At 34.0% G+C, this 10,300-nt stretch overlaps 1 protein-coding gene across 1 annotated transcript; it reads left to right on the plus strand.

The window, feature by feature from the left end:
* Window positions 1-860: 860 nt before the first annotated feature.
* LOC136222519 (peroxidase 60) lies at window positions 861-4,857 on the plus strand. Its single transcript, XM_066010291.1, has 4 exons — window positions 861-1,061; window positions 2,173-2,352; window positions 3,187-3,346; window positions 4,448-4,857. The coding sequence occupies exons 1-4, from the start codon at window positions 861-863 to the stop codon at window positions 4,855-4,857; spliced, it is 951 nt and encodes a 316-aa protein (XP_065866363.1).
* The last annotated feature ends 5,443 nt before the right edge of the window (window positions 4,858-10,300 follow it).

A 10,300-nucleotide genomic window follows, 5' to 3' on the forward strand; every position in this document is an offset into this window, starting at 1 on the left:
GATCTTATAATATATTTTCTAAAATAATGGGACTAAATAACATGTTAGGTAAATGAGGGTACTAATAACTTATTGGCTTAATACATCATTTGCCTCGTGAACTTGTCCAAAATGGTTGATTGGCCCCCTGAACTTTCAAAGTGTCTCGATATCTCATTGAACTTGCATAAAATGTTCAATTAGCCCATTGAACTTGCATAAAATGTAATCAATTAATCACTCGATTGTAAAAAAGTAAGTTAAATGCGGAAGATATGTTGCACGTATCTTAAAAAAGTAAAACGACCAAAATCGGGGTATGCGATTATAATATTAGAGAAGAAAATGTTTTATAGTTGAATAAGTAAGAAATTCTTTTTTAACATGTTTTAATCTATTTTGTGAAGTATGTAATAACATTATAAGACATGTGTAACATATCTTCCGCATTTGACTTACTTTTTTACAACCGAATGATTAATTGATTACATTTTACGCAAGTTCAGGAGGCTAATTGAACATTTTATGTAAGTTCAGGGGGCTATCGAGACACTTTGAAAATCCAATCAACTATTTTGAACAAGTTCACGGGCAAATGATGTATTAAGCCTAACTTATTTATATAAAAAAAAATAATACTATGAATATAAACCCATTTACTTATAGGGTGGCACGTTTTGATTACTACCTCAAATTAAGCAAGAATCCCACTTACTTGGAGTAGCTAGGTTGTCGTGCCCTCCATTTCAACTAGTTCTTGTTTTAATTAATTTATTTATTTTTATTCACTTCCCCTATATATATAAAGAAGCAAAATACATGCATTCTAATTCTACCATTATTATTAATTAGTCCTAAACAACAAAATTAACATTAAAAAGATGATCAAATTGACATTAGTGTTGGGTCTAATTTTTGCTAGCCAATGCTATGGGCAATATTTGGAGGTTGGGTTCTACAAAGGAAAGTGTATTTTTGATGTTGAATCTATTGTACGGGGTGTGGTTCAATCCAAGTTCATTTCCGACCGAACCATTGTTGCCGCCTTACTTCGCCTTCAGTTCCATGATTGCTTCGTACATGTATGTATAGTTACTCTCATTAATCAGTTCGAGATTACTCAAATATCGGTAGCACAAATATATTAAACTTAACTTGAAAACTTACTATTTTCACTCAATTTCAATTTTGTTCTTTTATGATCTTGATATTTATAATTGGAAGGATATATGTTCATGGATTGGATTTAACAGGCTTACAGTCTAGCTCGCTATTTATTCAAACGGGTTCGGATTTGAAAATCAAATCTCAAATCTAAACAATAAAAGTTCATCCTAAAAAAATGTTTTAATGGATAAATAATTATAAAGTCTTTGTGTTTTTACCTCACACGCTAGACAGTACTTGTATTTTTAAAAATAATTATAGAATCTTTCCGTGTTTATTTTTAGAACTTTTTAATCCTTATTTTTGAGTTGATGGTCAATTTGATTAAATAAAAATAAAAATACCAAAATTAATCTTTTCTCTATTATTTTTCTTATACTTTATGTTTTTTTTTTAATTTTTTTCTTATATAATTATAATCTCTTCCATATGAAATAATTAATTTATTAATTTTTATATAATTATAGAACTTTATTTAATATTATATGACTTATTTATTAAAAAATGAATAAAAATTATCAAAATAATAGTAAAACTATATAAAGTTGTTTTTTAAATTTCTAATAAAATTTATGAATTAAATGAATAAAAAATACGAATCTTTTGAGAAAATTATAAAAAAATCTATTATTATAATCTTAGTTTAAAGATATTATATTAAAAGATAGAGTAAAACAATAATAAAAATACAAAAGAATAAAAATATATATTTTTAATTAATTAATATACACAATAGGTAAAATTGGACGATTTTGTATGCAAAATGTAAACCAATAATTATTGATATTCTATATTTCAGTCAGTCGATTTAGGGCATATTGAAAATTAGATATGTTTACGAGCGGTATACCCTGTCTAGCCAGGTCTGTGTCCAACGGGCCAGGTTTAGACAGGAAAAATGATATTAAGTACGATCCGACTTAACTCGATTCGTTTATTAAAAACTAAGACTTTGTATATATATATATATATATATATATATTAATTAACAAAATTAAGTGTATTATTGAAATGTGAAAAATGTAGGGATGTGATGCATCTATACTACTGGATGGGAAGAACAGTGAAAAAACAGCAATACCAAATTTAAGTGTGAGAGGTTATGATATAATTGATGCTGCAAAGTCTGCTGTTGAATTTTTCTGCCCTGGAATTGTCTCTTGTGCTGATATTATTGCCATGGCTACCAGAGATTCTGTCTTACTAGTAAGTTTCTTTATTTTTTCTCAATTATTCTATCAAATTAATTCTTTTAATAGTCCGGGTCCACGTAGATCCGGTCAATGAGAATTTGACGTGTCAGCACTAAAGTTAACTATCGTGTGATGTGTCAAGTTTCCATTGACTCGGATTGAGTTGCTGATCAATTCAAATTTTTTAGAGTACTTTAGGAGTAATATATATTTGACGAATCAATTAATACTACATGTATATATTTTTTCTTTTATAACAATCATATTTCAATTAGTGGTATATAAAACAATTTTTATTGATAGAACGTATTATTCCCAAAATACCGTAAAATTTCTCAATGTTTTTCAACGTTTATTTACAATAGTGTGGATTCAAGTAGACCTGGTCAATGGGAACTTGATGCATCGATATTAGGGTTAAAGTATTATTAGTTAGATTGAATTATCTAAAATGTTAGTCTTTGTTTATATGCTTGTTATTTGATAATATATAGTTTATAGACTTATCCAAGATATTGATCTTTGTTATTTGATCTATTATTTGGTAATATTTGCTATCGACCTGTAAAATCATAAGCCATGTCGACAGTAAGTTAACAGTTTTTGTTCAATTTTTAACAACTCTGTTAAATTTTTATGGACGGATTTATGTTAAGTAGGTTAAGTTTTAATAAAATTGTTAACTTTTCATCCATATTAGTTGAGATTTCACTAATTTTAATAGATGAAATGTTAAATGAATTTGTTCATGTTCATCTAAATCTTAAATAACTAAATCAATTTGGTCATTCAGTGTTATATCTAGTCTTACTGTATACTTAAAATCCTAAGTGTGAAATGTATGCAGGCAAAAGGAGGATGGTACAATGTAGAAACAGGAAGAAGAGATGGTTTGATATCTTTGGCTGCAGATGTGCAGCTTCCATCTCCGTCTATCTCAATTTCTCAATCTGTTTCAGCATTTGCTCAGAAACGACTTGACGTTTCAGACATGGTTTATCTTCTTGGTGGTAAATAACTAAATACTTAACTTTTTTCCATTTCTTTTACTATTACGACATTGTTTATTTATTTATTTTTACTTCCACATCATCAACTTAAATATATATGGGTCCGGCTAGCTAATCAGAATTTGACACGTTAACACTGACATGTTACATTCTGATTGCTCGAATCTACTTAGACTTTGAGCATATGCTAGAGTTTTCAATCCAAAACTAATATCTAGAACTTCTAAGTCCTATATACCGGATGTAATACTATATACCAGGTGTAATACATTTAACCAATCAATAGAGAGATAAATACTAATTTACAAGAGATGATTAGAGTTAAAATAAATAAATGTATAAGTGATATTATTTGATTGGACGAGTATATTACACCGGGAGTATAGTAGAATTTCTCATTAATATCGAAGAAATTAAGAGCTCTCAAAATTAAAAACAAACATACCTTCAGGTTTTGTAGACCTTCTAATCAGGATTTCACACATTAGAATATAGTACTAATGTGTCACATTCTAATTGTATAACCGACTTCACTCTAAACTAATATTAGAAAAAACTAAGAGCTCTTCGAATTGTTCTAAACAAAATCCGGGATGAAAGAATCATGATTGAAGTTGGTAAAACAGTCACTTCTTAAATAGAAATTCAATTTTTTTTTTACGTGGAAACAGGGATCGACTACCTTCATTCTCTAATCAGAAAATCAATAAATTTTTCAAAACAAAAATTCATTTTACAAATTTTTTAATATGATTTATAAAGATAATCCGACTGATATAATCTATTTGACACGATTATTATTTTCGGTGCATTTATATCACATATAATTACATGCCTGGATTGTCACCTCTAATCTAATAAGATGTTACACACCTTTATGTTTTACTGTTTGAGACCGAATATATGGTTGCAAAGTTCGGTCTCTAACTTTTACTATTGTATTTCTCAACAGAAACAGAAATCCGATTGCAAATATTTAGCAATCGGGTACTTATCGATTGAATTCAGTCTCTAAGTATCAAAATCTAATCTCTAAACCAACTTAGAGAGTGGTTTTGCAATTGGAAATTCGGTCTCTAACTCGCTTTTTTCTTGTAGGTGGTCACACCGTTGGCCTAGCACATTGCTCACTCTTCCAAAACCGTCTTTACGATTTCCAAAATTCCGGGAAACCTGATCCGACAATGGACACGACATTGTTGAACATTTTACGAAACAAATGTCCTCAAAATTCAGATGGAAGCAACACAACTTTTCTTGATCAGAACCTTTCAAGTTCTTTCATTGTGGACAAGTCTTTCTACCAGCAAATTTTACAGCATAAAGGTATTCTTCAAGTTGATCAAGAACTTGCATTGGACCCTATCACTAGCTCCGCCGTGCAAAACATCGCAAACGGTGCTGATTTCAACTTCAAATTTGGTCAGGCCCTGGTTAAGTTGGGAAGAGTAGATGTTCTCACCGGTAATGAAGGACAGATCAGGAGATTTTGTCGATCCGTTAATTAACAGTTCATTGAGAATTATTTTCGTTTTCTTTAATTCGTTTTGATAAATTATTGATTGGCGTAAATTGCGGATCAATGGCGATTGTAGTTTGTTTCGCAAAACTCATTATATTTGGATTTTTTTTTGTCCAACTCGTATAAAAATACATTATGTTTTTTTAATTTTTTTCACGTCTATTCATGTGTTTTTGATATTTTACTCATAAAATAACACGTATGTGAAGTGTATATGATAAGATTCGTGACTGAGAAGATAATTTATGGGTGTTGTTAAACCCAGCCCCAAATTCCCACCCCTAGCCCCGTGAAAGGACGAAAATGCCCTTTCATGGGTTTTGGGGAGGGAAATTTCTATTTTTTTTCCCAATCCGACACGCGGGCATGTGGCTATCACGCCTCACCGCGTGGTCGAGCGTATAGATATTACGCCTCACCGCGTGGTCGGGCGTATAGATATTACGCCTCACCGTGTGGTCGGGCGTGAGAGCCCCACGCCTCACCGCAAGGTCGGGCAGTTGGCTATCACGTCCGACCACGCGGTGAGGCGTGATTGCCACACGCCCGTGTGTCGGATTGGCAAAAAAAATAGCTGTTTAACCCCGTAAATAGTTTGTTATACCCGTAAATAGGCCGTTAAACCCGTAAATAGGTCGTTAAACCCGTAACTACAGAATTGTACTTAAAACTTAAAAATACCATACAATTTAGTCCTAAAATAAGTAAAAATAAAATAAGTTAATTAATAAATATTATTAATCACAACATATAAAACTAATATAATCTAGTCCAAGCCTCTCTCCTTTCAGCGTATAGATTCTCCAAGTGACGAACACTCGGATGACGAAATAAACGCCATTGGGTGACAATGGGAGGCACTGGAAACGTAGGATGTAAATAAAGACGTATGTAGTGATGATAACTCCCCAAATGACAAATCACAATCTCTCGCTCTGGTGGTCTTCCATCGTCCGAACGCATCGGCAGTATAGTGCAACATCCTAACTGTTGTGTAATAAAGAGGAATATTACTGCGTTCAATATAGATGCAGCAGCATATAAGTCATCCGGACTCACCATCCAGTGGGACTCACCACAACCCGCTCCTGCCCATTTAATACGTGTGAGGGCAGCATCAAATCTGTTCCCGTACACTGGCGCATACAGATCACGGTTTGCCCGCATCTCAATCTTTATGAGCACTCTCATCAGCTTCCACTCCTCTTGGTTATAGGTGGTGGCATCGGCTAAAACACGAAATCCACAGTTACCATCTGCTACAACATCATGGAATCCAATAATAAATGGTACGATGAGACATTGAACCCGATGTAAATGGTGGTAACCGGCGATATCCGCATCAAATCCGACTGAAAATATTAATATATGAAATTCATTAATAAAAATATATTTACTTTAACTTCAACATATATTTAATAAAATAAAATATACCCAGCATCTAGCTGTTATGCACAGATGAGGATGAGGAACGGCCTCGACTACGACTACTCCTCGAACCTGATGACCGTGCTCGACCTCGTTGACTGTACTCCCATGCACTCGGATTTCATTTCGTTGATGAATTTCCCTTTGGTCTACCCCTAATAGTGTCTTTGACCTCAGGTTCTTTGAAGCCACTTTGTTCCGGGTTTATCTGATCATGAATGTACATCGATATGCTACGCACCATTGAAGGATCTAATTTTTCAACCTTTTCCACAAGAGATTGAAAAAATCGGTGATCCTCAGACCCGTCAGCATATACTGGAGCAGTAACTGGTATGTCACTCAACCCTTCAAACGCAAGAGATCTCCAAAAAGGATGGATGCGGTCAACACGGACCGATTCATCTGTGTCAATATATGTTTTAAGCTCACATGCACACGGAATGACATGAGTCATGGGCAACACGCATCCGCATTCACTTACCACATCCATACTCAATCCGTGCATACGCTTGAGCTCATCATTTAGTACAGTCAAGCAGTAATGTGAAACGTGTAAGTCGAGATACGTGAAAGGTGCTCCACAGTGATTCACCGCAGATCTTCTTCTCGGGTCATCGAGTGAGTATCTGATTATATACAGTGAAGGATTACAAAACTAATGTATTAAATTTTAAAAGATTAAAGCAAATAATAGAATAAATGTCTTACTTGATCGCCTCGATCTGAGCCTCAATGTCCTTGTGCACCTTCGCCCACACTGTATCGAGTGCACCAGTAGATGAATTCAACTACTGTTTCAACTGTGCATATGAACTCTCCACTCGACAGGTTGTGGTGTTTCCTAAATGCAACACATTGTTCGTCCATGCTCGACAAAAATTCTCTTTATGCACTAGCCATGTGGTCTCCACGTACTCTATCACACGAGGCCAGTTGGCAGTAGTATTCTTCATGGCTACCACTGCCGCCTCATATTCGGCTACTGTCGGGGCTTCAATTATACGTTTCCATTTGGAATTCTTAAAAATTTCACCAAACCTCTTCATTCCACACAACTTGCCTACTCTATCCTCCACATCTTTATTAATATGCTATGTGCACAATAAATGATGACTATGAGGAAATACCTCACGAACCAGCCGCATCAGTCCTAACTCCCGGTCTGTAGCAATGGCTATCGGATGCACATCAGGTTGGAGCAAAAGCTTCAATTTTTGTAACACCCACATATAACTTCCCTCAGTTTCATCATTCATGATTGCATAGGCGATCAAGAAGTTTTTGTTTGAAGGCGTCATTCCAATGATTTCAAAGAATGGCATCTTATACTTGTTTGTTTTATGTGTTGAATCCATATCAACATACAAGTAATAAGATCGGAACAGTGTGATCGATGTTGGATGTACTATAAATAAGTGAGTCACAACATTGCTGCCCGACACCGCTTGCATCCAATGTATGTACTCCTTATCTATAGCAAGCCGATAAAATTGACCGATTACATCCCGACCCTCAAAGCTCTCAGTCCTGATTTTCTCCTTGTAATTATAGATATGTCTTTGTGTCGGGCAATCCTCCGGATGTTTTTCTTTGATTGCAGCAAAAATAGCACAAGGCTTAGCTTGAGCTGAACTCATTTCACGAACAAGTTTTTTGGAACCCGGGCTTAGTCCGCTCATCTGTCTGTAGCCCTGACGATATACAGCCAACTGATGACAGTGTTGTCCTCTATCTCCAGGAATCCCATTCACCACCCAACCGCCCAATTCAGAGATTTCCATAACCTTTATCTGGAATTTGCAACCACAGTACTTTGTTTTTGTATTCTTCCGTAGTATAACATCCATATCCATATCCTTTTTCCTTTTATAATTCTTAACACCACGAGCACATTTAACCAATATCCACTTTGACTTGCCCCCCGTCTTGTGCGACGATGTGGTTAACTCGAACCCGATCCCAATTACCGTTTGTTTTGCCCAGTTAACAGCTTCATGATATGTTTGAAACGTTTGTTTGGAAAAAAACTGCGAACTGTAATCTATGCCGTTTCCGTCAAATTCTTCCCACGAAACCTCTTGTAAATGATAAATAACGAACATTACATTCCAAAACGTGACATTTCTACAACGTTTTGGTGTCTAAACCCGAAAACAGCCACAAATATGCTCGAGCGTGTGAGCATCACGCCTCACCATGTGGTGGGGCGTATGAGTATCACTCCCGACCATGCGGTGCGGCATGTGAGCATCACACCTCACTATGTGGTGGGGCGTATGAACATCACGTCCCACCTCATGGTGGGGCATGTGGCTATCACGCCTTACCATGTGGTGGGGCGTGATACTCATACGCCTCACCACATGGTGAGGCGTGATGCTCACACGTCTGAGTGTCGAACTAGATTTTTTTTAAATCAAATTACAGAAATGAAAGGAAGTTCAATCGGAAAAATACCTCGACTTCAGACACAGCATCACTCCCGTCTCTTCCCGGTGATAACGGATTGCCTTCCATCAAACGTGTTGTCTTTGATTCGGATCAAAATGTATTTGGGAGACTTTGAGAGAGTTTGGGAGGGATTGGAATTTTCAGTTTTTGGTTAAAGGGCGGTTACGTCTTTTTTCGGGGCTGGAAGTGTGAAATTGGGGCTGGGTATAGTAATCCACTAATTTATTGAGTTATTTCTCAAATTTACAAATTTACCAATGTTAGATAAAATTGCTCGATTTTATAGATCATTGTAATAAATGTTGTTGATCTCAATCTCTAATAGATTTCAGATAAATTACATTCATGGTCACTGAACTTTACCCATGTTAACATTGTGGGCGCTGAACTTCAATTCTTAACGGCATGACTATTGAACTTTACACTTTTTAACACCAGTGGCCATTCAACGCCTCAAAATAAAAAATTCGAAGAGTTAATGTTACTCTAAGGAACTTTAATTCTTGAAAATTTTCGTTTTGAGGTCATTTAGGTGTTGTTTGGTTAGGAGAGAGAGTGGATTTTTAGAAAGAAAAGATCCAAAAAATGTGATTTTGAAAAATAAAAAATATGGTTTGATGATAAATGTCGTTCTGAACAATTTTAATTCTTAAATATTTTCATTTTGAGATCGTTAACGATCATTTTGAAGAAATAATTAAAGTTGAGTAGTCACCCAAATTAAAAAAAGTATAAAGTTCAGTGATCATAACGTTAAGAATTGAAGTTCAGTGGCAATAATATTAAAATAGGTAAAGTTTAGTGACCATGTGTATAAGTTACCCAATAAATTTCCTACATTTTTCCTGGATTTACATTGATTTCCTAGGATTTATTCAATGAATGTTACTTATTCCCTGAATCTGAAACATATTACTGGTAATTTTTACATCTTAATTCTCTCATAGATTTATTCAACGAATGTTACTTATTCCCTAAATCTGAAACAAATTATAATAATCTGTACATCTTAATCCTCTCATAGATTTACATAGATTTTTGAGATCTTTTCAGGATCTTTATAATAAATTAGACTAATAGCTTTATAGAATCTTTTAATTAATATTTTGTTTCGTTCTCATATTTATTTTTCACTTTTTCTTTTTTAGCAAACTGAACAAAAAAAAAAAACTTCGTTTCAGTAACAACTCTCACACTTATCTTATTTGTTATTCTTTGACTGAGATTTACATAGATTTTTTAGATCTTTTCAGGATCTTTGTAATAAATTAGACTAATAGTTTTATAGAATCTTTTAATTAATATTTTGTTTCGTTCTCATATTTATTTTTCACTTTTTCTTTTTAGCAAACTGAACAAAAAAAAAAACTTCCTTTCAGTAACGACTCTCACACTTATCTTATTTGTTATTCTTTGACTGGGATTTATATAGATTTTCAAGATTTTTTCAGAATCTTTGTAATAAATTAGACTAATCGCTTTATAGAATCTTTTAATCAATATTTTGTTTCGTTCTCATATTTATTTTTCACTTTTTCTTTTTAGCA

This window comes from Euphorbia lathyris, chromosome 3 (assembly GCF_963576675.1).
Source record: "Euphorbia lathyris chromosome 3, ddEupLath1.1, whole genome shotgun sequence".
In the NCBI taxonomy this organism is placed as follows: domain Eukaryota; kingdom Viridiplantae; phylum Streptophyta; class Magnoliopsida; order Malpighiales; family Euphorbiaceae; genus Euphorbia; species Euphorbia lathyris.